The 24,497-nt window shown below is 49.7% G+C and overlaps 1 protein-coding gene across 4 annotated transcripts in view; it reads left to right on the forward strand.

The window, feature by feature from the left end:
* The window catches only part of PLEKHA2 (pleckstrin homology domain containing A2), a 56,759-nt gene that overhangs the window by 10,466 nt on the left and 21,796 nt on the right, over positions 1-24,497 (forward strand). For all 4 annotated transcript variants that reach the window (XM_082374761.1, XM_082374762.1, XM_082374764.1 and 1 more), the window contains exons 2-5: positions 762-925; positions 15,148-15,204; positions 21,313-21,361; positions 22,770-22,867. In XM_082374761.1, coding sequence (XP_082230887.1) covers positions 785-925; positions 15,148-15,204; positions 21,313-21,361; positions 22,770-22,867 — 345 coding nt within the window. In that variant the 5' untranslated portion in view covers positions 762-784. The remainder of the gene's footprint in view (positions 1-761; positions 926-15,147; positions 15,205-21,312; positions 21,362-22,769; positions 22,868-24,497) is intronic.

The following is a 24,497-nucleotide window of genomic DNA, read 5'->3' on the forward strand; positions in this document are numbered from 1 at the left end:
TCTGCTCCCTCATTCCTTCGATTACAAGTGGCTTCTGGGAAACAGCAAAGTGAAGGAAGTGATCCTGGGGCTGAGGGGTGTGGCCCTGCCCCAGGCCCCAGGAACCCCTCGGATTTGATTCCTTGGTACCTTCATGGAGCTGCAGGGGCGGCTCTTCACACCTGAATTCTCGGCAGAGTTTATCCAGGTGTTTGCACTGGAGCTTAAATCCTCTCTGCAATAGTTTCTTTACGTATAGAATTGGGTTATAACCTACTTTACAAGGCTTTTCTGAAGAGTGATAATAATACCTAGTGTTTATGAATGCTTTATGTCTGCCACGTACTTAATTCTCAACAAAATCTGGTGTAGGTCCTATTATTATCCCCATTTTACAGATGCAGAAACTGAGGCATGGAAAGGTTAAACAGTTTGTGGTCACACAAACATCAGTAAGTGGCCAGAACTGGGATTTGAACCCAGGCCCCTGACCCAGAGTCGAGACTCACATCTTCCACGCGTGTAAAGTTGCCTAGCTCTCTGCTTGGCACGTAGTGGAGCCTCAGGAAAGTTAGTTGAATTAATGGATTTTGGTGACTGTTCATGGAACAGAGTTGACAGAAGTTTCCAGGGTCTGGTTGGGGTGGGGCATCTGGGGCCCTGGGGAAGGACACCAGTGGGAGAGGGTGCCAGCCTCCCTTCTGGCAGAGGGGAGTCAGGCCGGAGTGAGGCACCCGCTTTACTCTCCTTCTCATGGCCCCTCCCTCCCTCCTGCCACACAGGGTAATGTGAGCAGAGCCCAGGAATGCCTTATGTGGATCGGCAGAACCGAATCTGTGGGTTCCTGGACATCGAGGAGAATGAGAACAGCGGCAAGTTTCTGCGGAGGTACTTTATTCTGGACACGCAGGCCAACTGCCTTCTCTGGTACATGGACAACCCCCAGGTAAGAGATGGTATGGGAAGAGGCAGGGCGGCCGGCCGCCCATCATTGCTGGGGGGGTGGTGCACACAGGGTTAGCCTCAAGGGCTCCCTCTCTCATGGGCAGCACAACCTGCTGGTCAGGAGGGAGGGAAAAACCCCACAAAGGCACACACGCACGCACGCACACACACACACACACACACACACGCATACACACATGCACAGGAAACCATCCCAGGTCTTAGCTGGAGGAGGAGGAAGCTCATCTCTCTCCTGCCCCGGGGGATCTGGTGTCTTTTCTCAGGCCTAGGAATTTAACACTTGCAAAAGTCCGGCAGAGGCTGGCTGGGCTGGGTGCAGGCTCTGAGGCATGGCTTGCTTCCTCTTACCTCTGTCAGGAGTGCAGCCTCGTGACCACTCCTGCTCTTCCAGTCTGGGGCTCCTACCCAGCAGAGAGAATTGACCTGGTTCCCTGAACTGGACAAAGGTTGGACCTGTTTGGTCTCCTGCTCAGGCAGTCATAGGATCCTGGGTGGGAGGTGACTTTGGGGCCACCCAGTTTGTGACAGACGAGAAACTGAGGCTCACATTGGAGTTGACTTTGGCAAGGACGCAGCAGAACGGGGTGACTCACTTAGCGTTTTGGGGCATCAGGCACGAAGACGGCCCCCGAGGCTTTATTGCTGTGCCCGGGAATCCCTTGAGTCATCACCAGTCTGGGAAAAAGTTGCTCTGCTCCTGATTTGGGACCTCAGGTCTTCTCTTCTGCCGCTGTGAGTGTGGTTCGCTCATCCTTTCCTGCTTCCCTGGGGCAGTCTGGTGGGTCCCACACCCCTTCCCGCCCCAAGGCCTGGCATGGCCTCTGGACCCAGCAGGGTCGTGGGTCACAGCCCTGTTGGGGCGGGAAGGGGTGTGTGGGCTGAGAGCTGGCTCTCGTTCAGAGACTTGGGCAGAGGAGAGTCTGAGTGTTAGGGGAGGGGTTTTGCTCTAAGAGGTGAAGTGGAAAAAATCCGGGTACTCACCCTCTAGAGGCCTTTGGCATTTGTCCTCTGGATTTGATGGCTGAGAGAAAATGCTATAAATACAGACAACGTACTCAGGTCACTGCCACTAATCGCCTTCTCTGGGAAAGACTTAACCCTAAATAGAAGCCCCACGTTTCACCCCACATCCCTGGTAAACCCTTCTGTGGGCGACTTTCATTTAACGTGCTGAGCGTGCAGAGTGAAACCTACACGCAGACACTCCCATCCTTGACGTACCTGGAATGCTCGCCTCTTACGATGTTTTGGTCTTGGGTTTGCCTTTGGGCTCTGCTGCATCATTTTCCCTCCATTGCTCTGCACGGGTGCCCACAGCTGGGTCAACACATCTACTATGAAAGGAAGTAGCATTTAAGGTGCTGCCTTCCCACCGTTGGAGGGATTGGAATCAAGTCTTTGTTGCCAGTACACTTGGCTTCTGATGGGCCAGGGCTGAGCCCCAGGCTGGGGTCTCTGGGTCTAATCTTTTCCCTTTTCTCCCTTTGTGTACCTTCTCCTGCTCACCTGCCTTATTAGCTCAGGTGTTTCGAATGGATTTTTGTCCTGATTTACCTGCTTAGTGCCATGCTTCCTGCCAGGACTGTTGCTAACTGAAATTCACATGCTTGGGGAATCCTGCCCAGCTGTTGCCAGCTCCCTCCCCTGAGAGTGGACCCTCCTTCGCGCCCTGGGCTACAGGCCGAGAGTCTTGCCGTTGGTGACGGATCACCCAGGACCACATTGCCACCATCTCGGATCTCAGCTGTTGCCAGTGCTAGGGATTTCCCTTGCTGTGTCCTGCCCTCTGATTTGGCTGTCCCTTGGTTCCAGAACCTGCACTTCCCTCGGACGCTGTGCCTCGGGCCGCCTTGCTGGGATCCCTGGGGTCAGCCTCTGCGGCAGGTCGCACCCTGCCCAGGGCAGCCTCCTGCACCTCTCTGCCCCCCGAGCTGTCAGGATGCTCTTTGTTCTAGAGCCTTCTTTGAGTTTGAGTTACAAATAGAACTTGTGGTCCCTGCTCGAGATTCTTTACATTTTCCCTGGAAGCGGAGGTTTTAGCTGGCTTGGCAGATGCCTAAAAAAGGAGAGTCTTGCTGTGACATAGCAATAGTTCAGAACATTTTACTTCTTCTTCTTCAGTGGTTAGCTTAGCTCTTTGTTGTGTTAACACCAAACAGCTGTTCCAACTAAAGGGTAGATCTTTTTTGTAAGTTGTAAAATGGTATCAGTGAGCATTTATTACTATGTGCCATGCACTGTTCTAAAGACTTCATTGTTTTTTTTTTTTTTTGAGTATATAAATGATTTTACTGAATAACAGTTAGTAGGCATTTTGGATACAATTACTCTAACTTGGGACTTCCCTGGTGGCGCAGTGGTTAAGAACCGGCCTGCCAATGCAGGGGACACTGGTTCGATCCCTGGTCCGGGAAGATCCCCCATGCCACGCAGCAACTAAGCCCGTGCGCCACAACTACTGAGCCTGCACTCTAGAGCCCACGGGCCACAACTACTGAGCCCACGTGCCACAACTACTGAAGCCCGCGCGCCTAGAACCCGTGCTCCGAAACAAGAGAAGCCACCGCAATGAGAAGCCCGCGCGCTGCAACGAAGAGTAGCCCCCATTCACCACAACCAGAGAAAGCCCACGTGCAGCAACGAAGACCCAATGCAGCCAAAATTAAATAAATAAATAAATTTATTAAAAAAAAACCAATTAATCTAACTTTAAGACTTTTTCACTTTTTCTAAATAAAACATTTAGAAAAATGTTTTTATTATCCCACTGTCTTATATTATTTATTTATTTATTTAATTTTTATTGGAATATAGTTGATTTACAATGTTGTGTTAGTTTCAGGTGTATAGCAAAGTGAATCAGTTATACATATGCATATATCCACTCTTGTTTTAGGTTCTTATCCCATATAGGCTCATTGGGTTTTCATTTCATTCCGACAGGTCTAGTTGGTAGGCATCATTATCCTCATTCTAAAGGTGAGGTGGGTGAGGCAGAGAGGGAAAGAAATTTGCCCATGGTTTTGTCATAAAAAAGTGACTGAGCCGGTATTCTAACCCTGGCCATCTGAATCCAGCTCGCCTGCTATTATTACTGAGAATGAGACAGTCATCCTAATGCTGCTTGGGAGGAAGGAGAGCTCTCAAAGGTGAGTCTGTGATTAAGAAAGAGAAGCTGGGGGACTTGCAGGGCTGGGAGGTCCTAGAGGGCAGGTGCTCATCTGGCTTTTGATCCAAGTGTCCAGCATTTGATAAATGTGAGCTCATTGAATGAATGAATGAGGCTATCAGAAGGGATGCCTGTGTGAAATGCAAAGTGTCCAGCACTGCTCTCCTGGGACTGGGGATGGAGTCTACACCCAATGCAATCTCTGCAAAGTGGGGCGAAGCAGGGAGCCAGGAGTCAGGAGGAGATGGATGGGAGGTGACCCAGAAAAGCAAACTGCGGGGGGAGGGGGGTTGGCCTTTCCCTGTGGAGAAGGACATTGGGGACTGTGTGTAGTTACTGAACATCTTAAGTGTATAAGGAAAAGGAGACACCTGATATAATAGTTTAGGTATTCAATAGGCATTAATAAGCAGGATTTTTTCTGAACTCAGGTCTTTGGTCTTTGCCTGTTTAAACCACTTGGAAGTCGGTGTTTGGGAGCCTGCTTTTACTACCACTGCTACTAGTATTACTAACTGCAGGTTATACTTGCTGAGTGGTTGCCATATACCAGCATTGTGCAGAATGCTTGGCATGTGTTGTCTCATTAGGTCCTCCCGGTAATCCTGGGGCCCGGGGGCTCTCTCACTTTCTCTGCAAGGGGCAGAGATGGTCCGCGGCTTTGTTCAAGGCCATGCAGGTGGTAAGTGCGAGCGGGCACTGGAGCCAGGGCTGTCTGACTTCAGCGTCTGCACGCTTCATCTTTGTCCGCCTCTTTCCTCCAACGGATATGTGTGCTCCGTCCTGTGCAGGGTCCTGAAGACGGTGTGGAGGGGAATTCAGAGAGGTCTTTGCCACCAGGAAGCTTCAGGTTTAGTTGGGGAGATGAAAACAGCACACATAAAACTACAGTGCTAGTGGTTGCTGAGGGGGGAGGGGGGCAGGGGAGGGATGGAGTGGGAGGCTGGGGTTAGCAGATGTAAGCTTTTATATAGAGAATGGATAAACAACAAGGTCCTACTGTGTAGCCCAGAGAACTGTATTCAGTATCCTGTGATAAACCACAATGGAAAAGAATATATTAAAAAAACGAATGTATATATATATATATATATACATGTATAACTGAATCACTTTGCTGTACAACAGAAATTAACACAACAGTGTAAATCAACTGTACTTCAATAAAAAGAAATAAAATAAATTTACTGGTAAACAGCAACAACAAAAACAAAAAGCAAAAAAAACCCCTACAGTGCTAAAAATCCCAGTCTGTCTTTATTTATTATTTAAAAAATTTTTTTTAAATTTTATTGATTTATTTTTGGCTGCATTGGGTCTTCGTTGCTGCACACGGGCTTTCTCTAGTTGCAGCGACCGGAGGCTACTCTGTTGCAGAGCACGGGCTCTAGGCGCACGGGCTTCAGTAGTTGTGGCGCATGGGCTCAGTAGCTGTGGCTCACAGGCTCTAGAGCGCAGGCTCAGTAGTTGTGGCGCACGGGCTTAGTTGCTCCGCGGCATGTGGGATCTTCCCGGGCCAGGGAATCGAACCTGTGTCCCCTGCATTGGCAGGTGGATTCTTAACCACTGCGCCACCAAGGAAGTCACCCAGTCCGTCTTTATAACAAGGTAGCGTATCATTAAAGTCAACAGCCCAGATGCCAATAGTTTGGGTGAAGGAGAAGGGGTTGCAGTTTTCCCCTGCGGTCCAGGGAAGATGTAGGGCCTGGAGGTGGGGTCTCAGATGGAACGGTCCCAGGCCTGGGAGACACGAGATCAAGGATGAGGTCCTGGCTCTGCCACTGAGTTGTTTTGTACGTTAGGCATGTCATCGTAGGCACTCTGGGTGATCCTTAACCCGGCTTTTCGCCCTTCTGTTTCCCAAGGGGCTGAGACTAGAGCAAGACCTTTGAATTCAGCATCGTTATTTAACACATGTTTGCTAAATACGCCCCATGTGCCAGGCATCAGCCTAGATGCTGAGGCTGCAACAGTGCATAAGACAAAGAAGTCTGGGCCTTCGTGGAGCTTGCACTGTAAGTGAGGGTATAGAGGATTAAATAAAATTGCGGCAGGGAGAGCTGCAGGGCACCCCTTCAAGGAGGGGTGGCTTAGATCCAGGTCTGCAAGGATGAGCGAGGTTGGAGTCATTATTGCTACAGGCGGTTCACGTTTGTAGTGCATTTTACAGGTTTGAAGTGTTCTCACTTATAGTATCTCACTTGACTGTTAGGCGCCTTGTCCTAAGCACAGCCCAAGGGGACAGGAGGGCACCCGCGAGGGAAGCAGCACCACTATGGGACAGGCAGCGCCCAGGAGGGAAGGCGAGCTCGCCTGCTTGGAGCGTGTTCAGGCTCCAGTTCCCCAGAAGGAGACCCTGAGACCAGGGCTCACCGAGACAAGGATCTGTGGAAAGTTCTTTATTAAGGAGAGAACTGGGAAGCAGGACAGGGAAGGGGAGGGAGCCCGACGAGGGTCTGAGCTCAGGCCGAAGTCGGCAAACGCTTAGCCAGATGCCCCGTGAGTCAGGCCCAAGAGTGGTCCCAAGGGAGCTGGCTTCGCACGCACAACGCACTGTGGACGGTCATGGTCCTGGCCCTACGCAGGGGGACGGAATGGATCCAGTAACCTGAGGACAGCCCTTGGAAGCAGAGCTGCAGCAAAACGGCAGATTTAGGAGGCCAGCGGCATGTCCGCTGGCGGGATGGTGGTGGGTGCGTGTCGGGGGTCAGCGTGGTGGACCAGGTACAGCCTTGAGTGCCTGATGGAATTTAGAATCCATGTGATAAAGTATGAAATCAAGGTTTTTTAAATCCAGGCAGTGGTGGCACCAAACAGATAGAGGATGAAACCCATTAGCTAAAAAGGACCCTATAAATGGAAAGTTTCAATACTGTTGACTATGGCCCCTGATTTGGTTCATGCATTTAAAAATCAATCCGCTGACAATATCAAGCACACAAATAATTCCTGAATAGAGACAAACATGGGCTGGATTTCCTGCCAAATGTTACAATGATATTATGGCACCAGCACATGTATTTAATTTAATGTTGGTCCCTATCATGACAGAAAAGGTGAAATTTCTTAATTAGCCTGCTCTACTTTATTACCGACCGAGTAACCAACTATGTTTTAGTTGCACGGCGATGCTTACGTTCAACTCTTGTGGTGCCCACGTGGATAGGTAATTGCGAGACTAAATTATATAGTCCCGAACAAAGGATAAACAGAAGCATGAAAACAGTATTGCACTAGATAGTTGTCCTTGTCAGATTTACTCTGTAGATTGTATTTTCTCTCTTTTGCCAATAAATACTCAGATGCTCTTACTTTACAAAGGCCATGATGTGAATTATGAATCATCATAATATCCAAAAAGATAGCATTTCTCCTTGTAACTCTGGGGCCCCGATAAAAGCCCTTTGCTTTTTGCTTTTTTTTTTTTTTTTAAAGCTGAAAGCCGTTCTTTCCACTGAAAGGGGCAAAGAGCTTCAGCTGTATTACAAAAAGATGGATATTTGGCTGCATTTTAGTAGAAAGAATACAGAAGAGTGGTAGAAAATGATACTAACATGTAACATGGAATGGACAATAGTTTTGCCTTAAAGGCTGGGTGAAAATTGCTATTTTTTTAAAAATTGCATTTTCTGTATCAGAAACCTCCTTGAGCAAAATTCGGCTGAAATCCAACAATGTTTAAAAGATTTTTGCATCATATGCTAAACCTGCCAAGAAAGTCAAAATGCCAAGAAGCAGGAAGATAACTTTCTTTAAGAAATGGCCAATACATACACATGGTATAAAATTCTAAATGTGGGAAAGCTGATTTAGTGACACGTTTCTCCCTTCCACTCCTGGCCCCCAGTCACAGGTCCCCTAACTAGAAGCAGCCAGGGTTTCCAGGTTCTTGTGTGTCTGTCCAGAGATATTCTCAACACATATAACCATCATGATAGCTTTCAGATCTTTATCAGTTTTAGGGGCAAAGTGTTGTTAATTCATGGATTTTATGTAATTGGTATATTAACTATCCATGGAGACACATGATTTCAAGGGTTAAGTGGAATTTCTGGCCTGTTTTTGTCCATACTGGGTTAGAGTAGAATGCAGAATTCCTTTGGGGAAAAAACCTCCAAATAGAAGATTTCGAGCAACAGATCTTTTTTTTTTTTTTTTTTCAGCAAAATGCAAATTCTGCTTAAGGTAAATTATTATTAAATTAATGGTTTTAGAATTAAAATGTTGTATGGACTTTCTGAGAGTTAATATAAAATACTGTAAGTGTAGTTTTGTTTTATGCACTTTCTATAGTAATCTTACTCTTTAGGGCGATTCTCATTTTTATAACAAGATGTACTTTGTTTAAATTAAAAAGAAGTAAAAATTAAGAAGCACTTTGTGACAATCATGTTAATAGCTAGCACTACTGGATATTAAAGTCCAAGCAGGGCTTCCCTGGTGGTGCAGTGGTTGAGAATCCGCCTGCCAATACAGGGGACACGGGTTCGAGCCCTGGTCTGGGAAGATCCCACATGCCACGGAGCAACTGGGCCCGTGAGCCACAACTACTGAGCCTGAGCGCCTGGAGCCTATGCTCCGCAACAAGAGAGGCCGCGATAGTGAGAGGCCCGCGCACCGCGATGAAGAGTGGCCCCCACTTGCCACAACTAGAGAAAGCCCACGCACAGAAACGAAGACCCAACACAGCCAAAAATAAATTAATAAATAAATAAATTTAAAATTACCTTTAAAAAAAAAAAAATAAATAAAGTCCAAGCAGCTAAAGAGGTGGAAGCTATGAAATTTAGCAGAGGTTTTACTAATGCAGAACCATGGTGATGACTGTTTTAAGTTTTCTTAAAATTTGTCTTCGGTTATATTGTCGTTAAGTTTTGCTTTAGATTGTAACCTTCAGCATTTGTTTAGTGTATCTATTATATACATCTATTTTTATATAGTTATATATCTATTTATATACAAAAGAATGCCATTTTATTATTTTAAAAAATGTCTCTAAGGCAAAGCAGGCAATGGTGTGTTTGCGAGAAGGGCTGCATATCAGATTTTGCTTCAGAATCCATCTTGTTAGTTATATCAGCCAAGCACAGGACAACTTGATGAACACGTTAATTCGGAAACACCCCTTTTTTTGAGCCTCTGTTGTCTCTAACTCTGACACTGTTGCTGTGAAGACTAAATAAAGTAATGAATGGGAGAGTGCTTTGATAAACTCTAAAGCGCTACAGAGGTGCTATTTGTTAACGTTTGTTCTGGCAGTGACATCAGGATGGACGGGGAAGTGGGAGGGCCTGGAATTGGGGAGGACAGCGAGGACTTTGTCCTGGATTTTCCTGGGGTGTCAGCACGGTGGTGGTGCAGTGGGAACAGAGAGGGAGAGACAGATAGATCTAAAGGCCGATTGAAGGAAGATGGTGGCAGGCTTGGTGACTGACCGAAGGGCGAAGTTCAGCGGTCGAAGGCGTGGTAACCCGGTTGACTGTGGGAGAATGTGGAGCGGCTGATGGACGTGGGGAGGTTGGGGAGGGAATCATTTAGAGGGTGGAGGGGACGTGATGATTGAGTTTGAGGCAAATGTGTTGGAGGCTGAGTTGAGGAAAGGGGTGAGGAGTGGGCTTATTGAGTTTAAGGTCCTGACTGTCTGCCGGGCACCCAGGAGACACACAGGAGAAGGTCAGAAGGCCCAGCATCTCTCCTTCTCCCTGTTCGCTCTCTGAATCCTGGTCTTTTGGAGTTGGCACCCAAGAGCCAGTTTGACTAGTTCTTGCCCTGCCCAGTTTGGGCAACTGTTTAGGGCGTCTTGGTGTAACCCTGCTGGTCCGGCTCTTGTATTTACCTTTCGGTGATAATCAACTCTTAGATAATGAGCAGGTCCTGGTAGATGTGAAGGACTGTCTCACAGGAGGTGGCCTGGTATTAAAGGCAAGTGCATGGTATTTGAGAATCAAGGAGGGCTGGGTTCAAATCCTCGCCTGACTACCCAGTACCCATGTGACCCGGAGCACTTGCTTCTCCTGCTCCATCCCGAGTTTCCTCACCTGTGAAATGGGTTGTTAGGATGAACTGACAGTGTGCAGCAGGCTTGGTGCAAAACAGACTCTAAACATTTGTCAGTTTCCGCCTTCCTTTCTCGGGCTGTGCTCTGCCAAAGCACCCGATTGACTCTGGGAGTTCGGACCTCTGTCTGTCTTCACTTGGCTCCTTGAGGAAGTCATTTCCCCAAGGTGAGGCTTAGAGGACTCGTGGTGAATGATGGGGCGGCCGCAGAACCTTCTGGCTCTGACATTCCATGAATTTAGGAATCTGTAGATAGGTCTTCTGGTCATTTCTGTGTTCTTGTTACTCTCACTAGAAGATGGGGACATTTTTCTCTTTCAAGAAACAATGTTGCTTCTAGAAAAAAGGCTTCCCCTGGGAGGTGTGTCACATCTCTGTGGGCACCTCAGCTCCTTCCTTGGTGATGGGAAAGAAGCAGCCCCCTGCTTCCCACTCAAGGGAGTGGGAGGTCCCTTGAGGCCCTTGGTGGCAGGAGAACCCTTGAGCAGAAAGCAAGGGTTGGCCACGTCTTCCTAAAACCATCCGCCATTAAATAGGAACGTGCCCTGTGCCCTACGTTGTTCCAGAAAATTTAGAAGCCCCAGAAATGGACAGGCTGCTCCTGACGCACAGACACCCAGCGTGGTGCTGGGATCTCCTTCGCCCTCTCTGCCCACTGCCCTGGCGTCTTCCTCTTCCCTCTTGGTGATGGTGCAACGACAGGGTGACTGGCCTCTCTCACCCGCTGCTGGATCTCCAGTGCAGAGTCGGCAGGCCCAGCCAGAGTCTGCAGCTGGGGGCCTGAGACCTGGCCGTACGGTGGAATCACCTTCGAGCTTTAAAAACATACAGGTGCCTGGGCCCTACCCTTTATGTTAAAACCCTGGGATGAAGCAGGGGCATTCTTTGTATGAAAATGTCCCCAGGTGATCCACACAGGCAGCCTCCCCGCCAGCCTCTGTCTCCGCTCCCCGCCTGCTGGCCCCTCCCTAACCCCTTCCTCAACTCCCTCCCCCAGGTCCTTGACTCCCTTCTACTGGGGACTCTTTCCTTTCGCTCCCCCCTGCACCCAGTTCCTGCCCCAGGACAGGGGAACTGCAGACTCAAGTGACACCCAAGTTCGAGCTTGAACAGGTCTTCTCGAAGGCACAGTGTTTGCCAGTGGTAGAGAGAAGCTGTCCTGGTTGTCCAGTATCCTATGAGGGTAGCAGGTTTGCGAACTTAACCACCATGCAAATTGTGTTTTCATTTAAAAATCGAGTTGTCTCCTGGGTAGAGGAATAAGGTGCTACTCATGTCCTCAAAGTGCTTAAAATCTAGCAAGAAGAGACTTAAACTCACAGTAAAATACACTCCAATACAAAACTCAGGGCTGGGGACTTCCCTGGCGGTCCAGTGGTTAGGACTCCGCACTTCTACTGCAGGGGCGGGGGACACGGTTTCGATCCCTGGTCGGGGAACTAAGATCCCGCAAGCCGCACCATGTGGCCAGAAACAACAACAAAAAGTCCAGGGCTAGATTTTTTCATGTAGACCAGTGTTCTCAAACGTGGGCCTATTTAGGGGATGCTTGAAAAATGAATGTGCACTTTCTGACCGTATTCCACTTGATTCTGATTCAGTGTTCTTTCGGGTGAGGCTTGAGCCTGGGCCTTTTAAAACAGGCTGCCCGGGACAGGCTGATGTGCACCAGAGCTGGCAGATGGCGTGCACGAATTCAGGCGGGGGCGGGAGGGCCGGGCAGGCTGCGGCGGTGGACAGCAAGGCTTTGTGAAGGCAGGGCCTCCCATCCTTTCCCCGGGGGAGATGGTGCTTGCGTGGGCTCTGACGCCTGGCCCTCCCCAGGTGCTGGCTCCTGGTGTCCTTGCCCTGACATCTGGCTGCAAAGCCCTCTGCTCAGGCAGCTGGTACATTCTTCCTGGCCCGGGAAGTGCCTGCCCCGGGCTGCCATCCTGGCAGCGAGCTGTTGTCATTCATCTCCGAGGTCCAGCAATCGGAGTGGACGCTGAGCCATCCGTCTGGATCGAGCCTCTGTGATCTTGGTGCTATTTTCTCCTGTCACTCACTTCCCCCTGGGTGGGGAGGAAGGTGGAGGGAAGCTGCATTTTCAGACGTGCGTCAGATTTTCCTGGCTCCTCATGGTGGAGGGAGGTGCCTGTGAGCCTAGGAGCAGGCAGGCCGAGCGTGGGCCGTGGTGAGGGGCGTGGGGACACCCCCGTCCCAGGGTGGCTGGGCCGGGAGACTGATGTGGCCTTGTCTCTGAAGCGGGCGAGCTCAGGGGGGCAGGGGCTGAGGGTGGAGCTGCCCTCCCTCTGGAGGGTAGGGGGGGATGAAGTCGTTGGAATGGGATCAGCTCATATCTGGCAGGATGCACAGGTTAGTGTCTGAGTGGCTCCCCAAATCCCACTTCATCGCTTGTAATTCAGGCTAAGGCTCTGGAGGCCTTCAGGCTGCGGTCTGGGGTGAGGAGAGCAAGTTGAGCAAGAGTGGCCCTGAGACTTGGCATCTGCGTCTTGTAATTAGCGCTCTGAGTCGGGGATGGGAGCTGCCCTTTGCTGGGCTTGCGCTGTTTATTCTTATGTAACTCTCACAACAAGCCTAGGAAACGGGGCGGGGCGGATGAGCCCCATTTTATAGGTAGAGAAACTTGCCTGAGGTCCTAGGGCGATAATGTCTCAGCTGGAATTCCAGCCGCTCAAGGGTTGGAAATGACAGTGTGCTTCGTCTAGGGCATCAGCGTGGAAGTCAGGAGACCCCAGCCAGTTGTGTGACCTTGAGCAAATCCCCTCACTCATGAGTCACTTTCCTCAAATGCAGAATGGGGGCTGGGGGAGGGCCAGGTGCCCAGTGTCCAGCAGAGGCCTAGGGTGGTTCACGGCCTCCTCCGGGGCAGTGTCAGCTGCTCACTGGCCTTTTGGGGTGCTGTGGCTCCTTTATGGACTCTAAGTTAGGGATACAAGGCCTATCTGTCATTACCCAATAGAGTTTTTTCTAAAAAAAAAAAGAAAAAACAAATGCAATCACTATGTAGTTAAAACAAATGTGTAAATCTAATCGTCCATATTCAAAATGCTAAATCAGCCACTCAAAAGCAGCTTTTAGACTTATGGCCTCATTTGCAAAAGGGAGGAGCTGTCCTTCCTAGATTTCTCTCTAAATTTCTTGAGCTCTGAGAATCCTTTCATTGTGGTTTTATCCCCATCCATTTTCTTGTGAATAGGAAACTTCACACATTGCCTTTGCTTCAAGTGACGCATGTTAATTTAGGTAATTGGGCCTAGAAGGACACTCCCCTGCCACCTAAGGTATTTCTTAAGGGCAGTCTCCTGGAATGACAGGTCATTTCACCACTGACCCTTTAGGAAGTTTACTAAATCCCCATTGTCCTAGGTTTGCCTCTGTTTATTGCTTTGAGAAGACCCCAGGTCTTCAAAATGAGGGCTTCCAGGTTATTCTTTGAGGCCTCTGGCAGCAGTTTAAGAGGCCACCAGGAGCTATGGACACGTTCTCAGGTCCCTGTGGGATTGGATTTGCCAAGTTATAAATGAGAAACTCCACAGCTGTGCTTTCTCATCTTGGCCTTTTTTTTTTTTTTTCACGTTCTTTTATTTATTTATTTACTTATTTATGACTGTGTTGAGTCTTCGTTTCTGTGCGAGGGCTTTCTCTAGTTGCGGCAAGTGGGGACCACTCTTCATCGCGGTGCGCGGGCCTCTCACCATCGCGGCCTCTCTTGTTGCGGAGCACAGGCTCCAGACGCGCAGGCTCAGTAATTGTGGCTCACGGGCCCAGTTGCTCCGTGGCATGTGGGATCTTCCCAGACCAGGGCTGGAACCCGTGTCCCCTGCATTGGCAGGCAGATCCTCAACCACTGCGCCACCAGGGAAGCCCTTGGCCATTTTTTTGGTACGCTACCGCCCGTGTGTCTTCATCACTTCATTTCTGACAGTGGAGAAGTTAGAAAGCCAAAGAGATTGCGCCAGGGTAGAATACTGCCAGACAAGGTGCCTGTGAGTTTCTTGATGTTTTAATAGTGCACTGGCTTAGTGTTTTATAGTGTACAGACATCATTCCATTTGGTACTCGTAAGTGTCCTTTGAAATATGTTTTCTCTTTTCTTTTTTTTCTATATTGTGTGAACCTGTACCCTATTTGTTAAGAAAAGAATTTGAATTTGAAGAATTTATATATATATATATATATATATATATATATATATATATATATATATATATATATATATATATATAAAATAGCTAACACTTGTTCAGAGTCATCTACATACCAGGGACACTTCCAGGTGGTGTAAATCTATTAACTCATCCTTAGAACTGTCTGGTGAGGTAGGTACCATTATTATCCCTCTTTTTACAGAAGGGAAAACTGAGGCTTAGCGGTGAAGGAACTTATTCACAGTCAAATGGTGGAGCCCCCAGTTTTAACCACTGTACTAGAATACCTCTCTATAATAAATGAGGCCAAGGGAAGTGTTAAGTCCACATACCCACGGCAAGAATTATCACTATTTTACAGACGAGGAAAGTGAGCTGAAGAATAGGTAAGGGACTAGAGAACGAACTTATGGTTACCAGGGGGGAAGGGTAGGGGAAAGGGATAGTTAGGGAGTCTGGGACTGACAGGTACACACTGCTATATTTAAAAAGGATAACCAACAAGGACCTACTGTGTAGCACAGGGAACTCTGCTCGATACTCTGTAACAACCTAATTGGGAAAAGAATTTGAAAAAGAAGAGATACATGTATACGTGTAACTGAATCACCTTGCTGTACACCTGAAACTAACACAACACTGTTAATCAACTGTACTCCAATATAAAATCAAAAATCAAAAAAGAAATAGGTAGGGTGACTTGCTCAAGGTTGCAAAGCCAGAAAGTGGCATCAACGGAACCAGAATCTTGGTCTTCTGTCTCTTAGTCGTGCTTCACTGCCTCAGATGGCATCCTTCTTAAAACGCAAAACATGTGTCTTTCAGAACCTGGCAATTGGGGCAGGAGCCGTCGGATCTTTGCAGCTGACCTACATCTCGAAGGTAATGTTGGCCTGGAGCTCTGGGGATTCATGGTCCGTGAGTAGGTTGAGGATGTAAACCGGAGGAAGCGTCACACCTCGGGCATTGGCATCTGAGGATATTGCTTGGCCGTAAAGTGCTCCCCTTCCTCACGGTGGCCCGTGGAAGCTTGCGGCTGACCGGGGCGGGGTGGCCTGTGGTCAGCAGGTTCTTGGAGGGTGGCCTGCGGCCTCTCACTCCTGGCACCCAGCAGTCAGTGATGCTGCCAGCTCCCGCAAAGGAGGGATGGGGGGTGGGGCGAAGAGTGGGACGTGACTTTGTTTTTGTAATCGGGACAAAAAGGAACACAGACACAACAACGAAAACCCTGGTGACTGGAAAGGATCCTCCCAAATGGCGTGGTTGCACTGGCATGGCTCACAAGGAGCGAGGGCTGCACTGGGATTATATGCATCACCTGGACGGGATCGCTGTGGCGGGGAGGCTGCGAGCGCCCCGAGGAGGTTCCCGGATGAGCCAGGAAGCCACTCAGCGGCCAGATAAGGGCTGGAGGGTCCGGCGGGCAGGCCGACAGTCCATCCCCTCCCTGGTCCTGTTTGCACAGACAGGGCGAGAGCAGCCCCTCTTCCGTGCTGAGACCTGGGTGGGGCCTGGGGCTGGCTGCTGATGCCCAGACGTAGCTGCTGAATTCAGCTTTGTTTAGCGGCCCCTCCCTGGAGCAGGCACCAGCGCTGAACTGTGGTGCAGCAGTGATAAAAAAAAAAAAAAAGGCTGGGAGATTTAGAGCCTCGTTAGAAAGAGGAGCTCTGTCCAGTGAGGAGAGCCAGGTGGCGCCCAGCCAGGACCGAGTTTCCGGAAGGCCCGCTCTCCCCACACACCCCTCACGTCAAGTCTCTTGGGGACCTCGGCTTCCTTGTCCACGTTCTCCCATCCTCAGGGGGATGAGGCCCTGATCTGAGTGGCCCCTGGCTCCTTTTTGGAACAGGCTTCGGGAGTCCTTGGGCAGCCCTCCATCTCAGCTGGGCCGGAGGTGGGAGCAGCTGCAGGGGCTGCGGGCCAGAGTCCGGCAGACACAGCCGGGTGCCAAGGCAGAAGCTGCAGGCAGTGTCTGAGCGCCTTAGAGGGAGCAGGGAAGGACCTGGGGAGGGGGAAGGGCCTGTGGAAGCAGGCAATTTGCATGCCTTGTGGTTAGAATGTGGCCGCCTCCCGGCCCAGCGGTCAGAGGCCTGGGCCCTCCCCTCTTCTGTCCTGTCTTGCTGAGAGCTCATTAGGTCATTTCGTTAGGAGGTTCAGAAAAAGAGGATTCAGAGAGCGGGGAGCAGAGAACCTAAATATTAATGAAACTCCAATCCCTCTCCTGTTTGAGAGGATTTTGTCGTCGTTGTTTTTCCTGATGGGAGAAGAGTGAATACAATCTCCTGCAGAATCGTGATGTATAAACGTAGCTCAGATGAGGGTTTCTAGAATTCTCAGCTTGGGAGGCTGCCGTCATTTAGCAGGGGTGGTCCTGCCTTTTACCCTTCATGGATGGGAGAGACAGGACTGGATGGGTTTTGCAAAACCCACAGCTGCCACTGGGTCAGGTTTCACAGAGAGGAGAGCCTTTAACTGCTGCCTGACCCAATGTCAGAAAGCAGGGGTTTACCCAGAAAAACATGTAGCCGGGCGCTGGTATCAAATTCAGCATTCCGGGTTACTTCTTGTTAACCCCTAGGTGTTCCCTCCCCGAGGAAAGCGTTTAACCGGCAGTGGCAGCCTGGCCGGAGCATCTGTGTGGCCTCTCCGTTCAGGGGTGCTCCTTCTTGCGGGCTGGTGTTCGGAAGATGGGGTCCTTCAGAGAGGCCAGCAGAGATAAAGGTTCTTGACTTGATGTCGTCCAGGCTGTTGACAGAGGCAGGACCAATTCTTGGGCAAACCAGAAAAAAATGGATGCTGGCCTTTGGTGCTACCCACCTCCCCGCTTTGCCTGGGGGCCCTTCTCTTCCACACAGCCAGGCCCACCGTCCCACCTCCAGCTCGCGTTCCGTTTTGTCAGGGCCTGGCCCTTCCTTAACTGTAATGAAGACCCTCCTGGAACAGTGGTCCTGGCTTTTGCGGGGGCGGGGTGTCAGGGATCCTTTCTAAAGTCCGATGAAAAGCGTGGTCTCATTTCCCAGGTAAATCATGCATGTGTGCATGCACCCTGATTTTGCCTGTGACTTCAGGGCCCCTTGACTCCCTGAAGCTGGTCCAGAGACCCCAGCTTAGAGCCCCTCTGACTGCTCTGGGTAGGTGGCCGCTGCTTCCCCTGCTCTTGGTGCCACCTCGTGGGGCAGGGTCTCCCTGGACACGGAGGCCGCGAGCTGCACCGGAGCTCCGAGACCGTGGCCTGCTGCTGCTGCTGCTTCTGCCAGAGGGGCCCCAGCTCCACTTCCGGCCGAGGGCAGACAGGGTGGGGCGGGCTAGCAGTGCCCCGGCGCCCCACGACTTTGCTGCTCCTGTGGTCTGTGCGCGATCTGATAAGAGCAAGTTCCTGAGAGTCTGTCGAGCTGTGGGGCGGCCTCGCTTGCGTCACCCTGCGGGTGACCCGTGCCCGTCCCTCCCTCACGTCCCGACCGCCTCTCGCTGCCTTCTCACTGAGGACCCATCGGTCAACCACCGTCGTGCAGCTACTTAACTGCGGCCAGCGTCAGCCTCAGCCACGCTGCTTCTTCAAGAGCCTCTGTTCCTTTACTTCTTGTGAAGGAGGCCGCACGGCCTGTCCTGGTGACCAACAGACGGTAGGGGTGGGAGGAGTGGGGTTATGCCTCCCAGGAGGCAGGGATTCTGCTGGGGGAAGGCCAGAGCTGTACCTCTTCATGGTAAGTGAGACCCCCCGCAACCCTGGCCCTTCTCTTGGAGGGCACAGCAACCAGTAGCTATGACTTCGTTTTCTTCTTTTGTCATTCCCGGACTCTAAGAAGGGGACTAGTCATTCCACTCTGGCTTTGTCAATCGGGAAGCTGATCAGAGATGTTGAGGGTCTTACCCTTGCTCAACAGCCCATGGGGGCTGACCTGGAACTGACGTCCTGTTCATTCAGCAAGAGCTGCTTTGCCAAATAATCCTTCTGTGGTCACCATGAGGCAAATTATAGACGTGCATGCGTGTAATTGGTGTACCCCCAACTGAACGCTGGATAAACATACAAAAACAAATGAAAAACCAGGCGATCTCTTTGAAAGCTTGGGTTCCGGTAATAAGCACATTCTCCCCGGATAGGCTGGTAATAAGTTGTGGTCAGAGTGGGCCTGTTTGTCACCCAGCCAGGGCGAAAGTGTCCACAGTGGTGCTCTCTCTTGTTGATGATAAAGTGTCAGTGTCGGGGAGAAAGAGCAAGTCTCCTAATAAGCCAGAGAAAAGTCTCGAAGCACCCAGCTTTTCACTGCCATTTGAAAGGCAAAGGTAGAAGGGCAGCCATGAGATAGGCGGGTACTGAGGACCGGGATGGCCGAGGCAGTTCTGCGACGGTCAAGGTTATACAGGAACCAAGGGCAGGACGCATAGGAGCTATGGGCTCAAGGACCTGCAGGAACACGGATGCTGAAGGAGGAAGCGCACGAGTCACTGACAGATCAGAGCATCAGAGGTAAACAGGATAAAGGCACGCAGTGTGGTTCAGATTGAATTCTGGGGTCTGAATCCCAGGAGAACAAGATGGCATATGGGGGCCAGGACTCAGCGTCATGAAGCTCCAGCGCACGGTTCCTGGGAGTGCTGAAGATGTAACGGAATTTGCATTGTGTGTGTCGGTACTCAGGATATGGGGGCTTACCTTTGCATAAATCTTCATGTTTTTCGGGACTATTTAAACACTTTCTTAGGCCCTCTGTCCTCCACCTCACATCATGGTAAACATATCAAAATGCACCCACATCCCTCGTTGACTCTTTTTTTTTTTTTTTTTAAAACGAGGTATCCTGTATAGACAGCTCAGGCCCTAGCTTTTCCTTTTTTTTTTTTTTTTTTTTAATTAATTAATTAATTTATTTATGGCTGTGTTGGGTCTTCGTTTCTGTGCGAGGGCTTTTCTCTCTAGTTGCGGCAAGTGGGGGCCACTCTTCATCGCGGTGCGCGGGCCTCTCACTATCGCGGCCTCTCTTGTTGCGGAGCACAGGCTCCAGACGCACAGGCTCAATAGTTGTGGCTCACGGGCCCAGTTGCTCCGCGGCACGTGGGATCTTCCCAGACCAGGGCTCGAACCCGTGTCCCCTGCATTGGCAGGCAGACTCTCAACCACTGCGCCACCAGGGAAGCCCCTCCCTCGTTGACTCTTAATTGTCTGGCTGTAAGATATTTGAAAGGATTTAAATCATTTTACTTTTGGAATGATTTGGCTGTAACTCATTTAATTTATGATTAGCTCTAATTTCTCAGCTATCATTTGCACATCCAAGGATTCTTATGAACCAAGAAAATCGAAGCTACTATTTTCGAATGTAGTGCGATTTTTGTGAATGTTTAATTGAAACGTGAATGAAGTTGACTTAATGTGTGACATCTTGTAGGCGTTTATTTAAATACTTGTCAATGAGGTTGATATAATGTTATACAGACATTTAATTAAATATTTATTAATGTTGCATTTTTTTAGCCCCCGGAGAAACTCACAAGGCCCTCAGCGTTTTGCCCATCGTGCCAAGCACGGCACGGCTTGTATTGGTATGTGGAGTGGGTGTATATAGCCCCTCCTTGGTTGAGCAGCTCCTGTATGACAGGATGGCTTAAGTGCTTCACCTGCACTGTCACATTTAATCCTCACCATAGCCCTATGAGAACGTGATTTACTAACCCTATTTGATAGAACAGGAAATGGGGGTCTGACGACTGGGCCGCCTGGGATTGGGGGCCTGGTGCTCTGGCACCGAAGCCCAGGCTGTACCGCCTGTCCTTCCTTTGATCTTTTATAGGCTGCCACCTTGGTTCCCGTCTTGAGTATTCCGGGCAGTATTAATTTTAATTCCCAGGTACAGTAGTGGATGCCTGCTCCAGGGAGGTTCAGCCTCCATCAAGGGCAGTCACCTAATTCCATATGATGGAATATGCTTTCCTTTATTTGTTCAGTGTATTTGAACCTGAATGAGGTGGGCTCCCAACATGCACATACTCAGGAGTATACATGTAAGAGGCAGGCTTGAAAAAGCAAGATAACACAGCAGGAGATAGAAAAACCCTTCTACTTCAATACAGGTAGGTATGCTCTCTGATTCCATCGGCCCCTCTCTGGGCAGGTGGCAAGTGCTTATTTTCATGGTGAAACAGTCAGGGTAGAGATAAGGGAAATTGATCAGTTGTCCCAGTGCAGTGAGTGACGGGCTGTCTCACCTTTCTGCGAGCTCTGATTGGAATCTATGTATTTGTGACAGTTCCACCTTTAATTTGCAGAGCTGTTTAGGGAGGAGGCTGGTGGTTGGGAGAGGAGTGGAATCTTGCTCGTGTGAATGGGGCCAGAGCATGTTTGTGGTCCAAAGAGAATTTTATCAGGACTCAGTGGATTTTAAGAGTTTTTGCAAGGATGAAGATTCAACACAGATATCAAGATAGTGATTATCTCCGAGGGGTGAGGACGGGATTCTATCAGGGAGGGGCACACAAAGGGCTTCTAAGAAATAGGACCGATAGTGGCTTATTTCTTTTTTTTTTTAAATTATTTTATTATCTTTGGCTGTGTTGGGTCTTCATTTCTGTGCGAGGGCTTTCTCTAGTTGTGGCGAGCGGGGGCCACTCTTCATCGCGATGCGCGGGCCTCTCACTATCGCGGCCTCTCTTGTTGCGGAGCACAGGCTCCAGACGCACAGGCTCAGCAGTTGTGGCTCACGGGGCTAGTTGCCCCGCGGCATGTGGGATCTTCCCAGACCAGGGCTCGAACCCGTGTCCCCTGCATTGGCAGGCGGATTCTCAACCACTGCGCCACCAGGGAAGCCCCTTATTTCTTGATCTGGATGATGAGTACAGGGTTTCCACTTAATTATTAGTTTTTAAAATGTTTTATATACTCTTCTTTTTGTATAAAGTTTTCCCAATTTAAAAAATTTGAGAATAAAACCCCCCACAACTTTACAACACTGCTGGAAACATATTCATGTTTCTTTTATTTTTCATTTGATTTAGGTGAGCATAGCCACCCCAAAGCAGAAGCCCAAGACTCCATTGTGCTTTGGTGAGTACTGAGCCCAGGATGGGTTTTCTGCACACTCCTACAGCAGCTTCCTCTTTCGAGTGGAGACAGTCCTGTGACCTCATGTGACTTCTACCCTGTGTGTGTGAGTGACTGCTGTCCCAGCCATGTCCGTGGGTCTCAAGTGATACTCCTTTCCTTGGTCTCCCTGCAGAGATTGTTAACAGCATGAGACAGAGGCACAGGGGCCAGTGATGTCTCAGTTTTCCTGGCTCCGCAGGGCAGGGTGCTGGGTATCTACCTGAAGTTTTCGGGAACCTTCATCTCAGAGCAGAGTAATGGTGTGCTCAGGAAACGTGGAGACTCGAAGGAGTTGGGGGATAATAGAAAAGAAGGAACGTTCTGTTGAGAGTCTTGTTGCCAAATGAGTGACCGGTGGGAGTGACACAGGAAGCAGAGCCGCTCAGTGGAGGCAGGTCATTGAATCATCAGTATTTAATTGCCTTCTACTGCCTTCTCAGTGCTGTACTGGGTGCTACGAGCAGATGCTAACAGATAGCTTCTGTTGTCTATCTGGTTCTGAGTGGGAGCTCCATGAAGGCAGGGATGCTTCTCTGCTTTGTCTTTGCTGTATCCCAAGCACTTGTGTGGTTCCTGGCACACAGCGGGTCCTCACTAAATATTTGCTGAATGAATAAATGAATGAACTAAGGGATTCTCTGTCTACCCCACAATGCTCACCTTCTCCAGTTCCGGCTTATTTATGCCTGGAAAGTAAAATGGTCCTTTGAGCTGTCCCCTTTCCCAACTTCAGGTTGCTTCAGACTTCTTTTGTGCTCTTTCTCCCACTCCCTTTAAATATCATGACCAAGCTCAAACATGACTCTCAGATTCTGTGGTCAGCGGATCTTAAAAAAAAAAAAAAAAAAAAAAATGAACCCAGAAGTAAATTGTTGACTTTATGGAGTGCTCAGAGGAAAGACCAGGTTGAAAATGAGGTCCAGGTCACAGACTTGATGGCAGGCAAGCTTAGTTACATTTCTCAACCACAGACAAGACCCCTAACCTGGGTCAGTTGTGCCAGTGGAAACTGGGAGCACTGGGGCCAAAACTATATATGTATCACCATGACTGTCAGTCTCTTGGCGCCTCTGAAAAGCTGTCCAAGCGTGTGTCTTGTGGATGGTGGATGAGCCGCCTCACTGCACAGCAGCACGTTAAGGCTATTGTTGTTGTCTTGTGGCCAATGGAATAATCCACACCTTTTAAAAATGAGAGCCCGCTGCTTCCCAGATATTCACGCAGGTGACTTTGCACCGTGGGAAACGTCTTCGTCTACGTGGCGGGGATCCTCTGCCCTGCTAGTTGAAGCGCCTTAGTTTTGTGGAGTCCCTGTGTTGTGTGTGTTCTGACCTGGGTTCTTCTCTCTTCGTCCCCGTGCCTTTTGCAGTCATCAACGCCCTCTCGCAGAGGTATTTTCTTCAAGCCAATGACCAGAAAGATCTGAAGGACTGGGTCGAAGCCCTGAACCAAGCCAGCAAAATCACTGTACGTATGATCTTTCTCCTTTCTGGAGGGAGTCAGGGCCTCTTCCCCGCACGGGAACGACCCAGATGGCGGCGGGGACTTTCCCAGGACCCTGTTCCAGACTAGTTCCCCTACCTCTTCTCACACCTTGGCTGACTAACCACAAGTTGAACTGAGAGTCTGAGTTTGAATCAAGTTCAAGGGGAAGTTTATGGAGTGTCCCCTTTGTGCTTCCTGGGAGGACTCCTGGTCGGTCGTGGTTTGGGTCATTCTGGGATGCTGATTCAGAATGTGGCGGGATTGGAAGATGGATTGCTGACTCCGAGAAACAGAGTAAAGGAAACTCACATGAGGAGGGAAGTCAGAACTTTTTCCTGGCTTGGGGGAGACTCTTCTGACTTTAAGAAGCCACCTGGGGACCAGTCCAGGCCATCTACCGACCTGTCCTGGGGAAGCCTTCCGTTTATAAGCACCAGTTTACTGGCTGTTCTGTGAGGACTCTTGTTTTCCTTGACTTGGCTAACTCCTTTCTTAGAAATACAGAAAACGAAAGGGAGATAGGTAGGGAGGAAGAGAGGGGGAAACTATGTTTGGGAAAAAACTAGACCTTTAACCGATAATATAGGCAGGCTTCGGGCATGCAATCCACGCTTTGCTGAAAAGCTTGATTTTCTGTATCATACAGTCAGAAATGCTTGCATTCTAGTGACTTCCGGTAACAACCAGTCTGTGCTGGGGCAGATCATTCTCCCCGGTATCTCAGGGTTCCCGTGAATAAAGTCATAGAAGAAACCTGTACACTCTACCCAGCGCTTGTGATACCGCACCCAAGCAGAGTACAAAGCGGATTTGCTTGTTGGCTCGTTATTCTGATAAATGTTGGTAAACCTATGAAAAGAGAGAGGAATGGCGGGGTGGCATGGGGGAGGCAGCTGCTAACGCCCTTCTGCTACCCACATGTTTGTGTGTGTGGCTCTAGAATGCTGACTTTAGTAAAGGTTTTCTTCGTTCAAGCTGAGGTCTTCACCCTTCTGTGTCTTCCACAATTTGGGGAGTTTCTTTCACTGTCTTAATACCTTCTTCTCGTTAAGTGTTTCCTCCCTTGGTCCTGCCTGGTGAACACAGCGGTGGCCTCTTTGCCTTGCTGTTGTGCCTTGAGTGTAGAGTTGCCCTAAGCGGCTAGTTCCCCGTCCTCTTTCCTGGCCCCACTGGACAGAAGTGGTAGGCGACAGGAGTGGGAGGGAGCGGGATGGTACCCAGAGGCCGGGAGTCCAGAGGCCTGCGGGGAGGGCACAGCCTCTGCAGGGGCTCCGTAACCTCCAGGGTCCTCCTGACTTTCCTTTGCTCCGTTTATACACCTCTTCACTCCTCCTGCCAAAGGTCCTGTGCGACAGAGGAAGAGGAGGGGTACCCTACTGCCTGATTACATGCATTTTTATCTTGGGGCACCTTGTGTGCAAAGTGAAGCATCCCAGGGGGATGCAGAGATGAAAGGCACAGACAGCGTATCCAGTGAACCAAGCTTTCTCACGGGCCACATCCTTCACCCCTCACGTCACTCCTGTGAGACAGGTGCATTCACTGCCATTTTTAAGATGAGGAAAACGGAAATGAGAGTCTTGCCCCAAATCTAGAGTTTAGTAAATGGCAG

This window comes from Balaenoptera borealis (assembly GCF_965194805.1).
Source record: "Balaenoptera borealis genome assembly, chromosome: 21".
NCBI classification, from domain to species: Eukaryota; Metazoa; Chordata; class Mammalia; order Artiodactyla; family Balaenopteridae; genus Balaenoptera; species Balaenoptera borealis.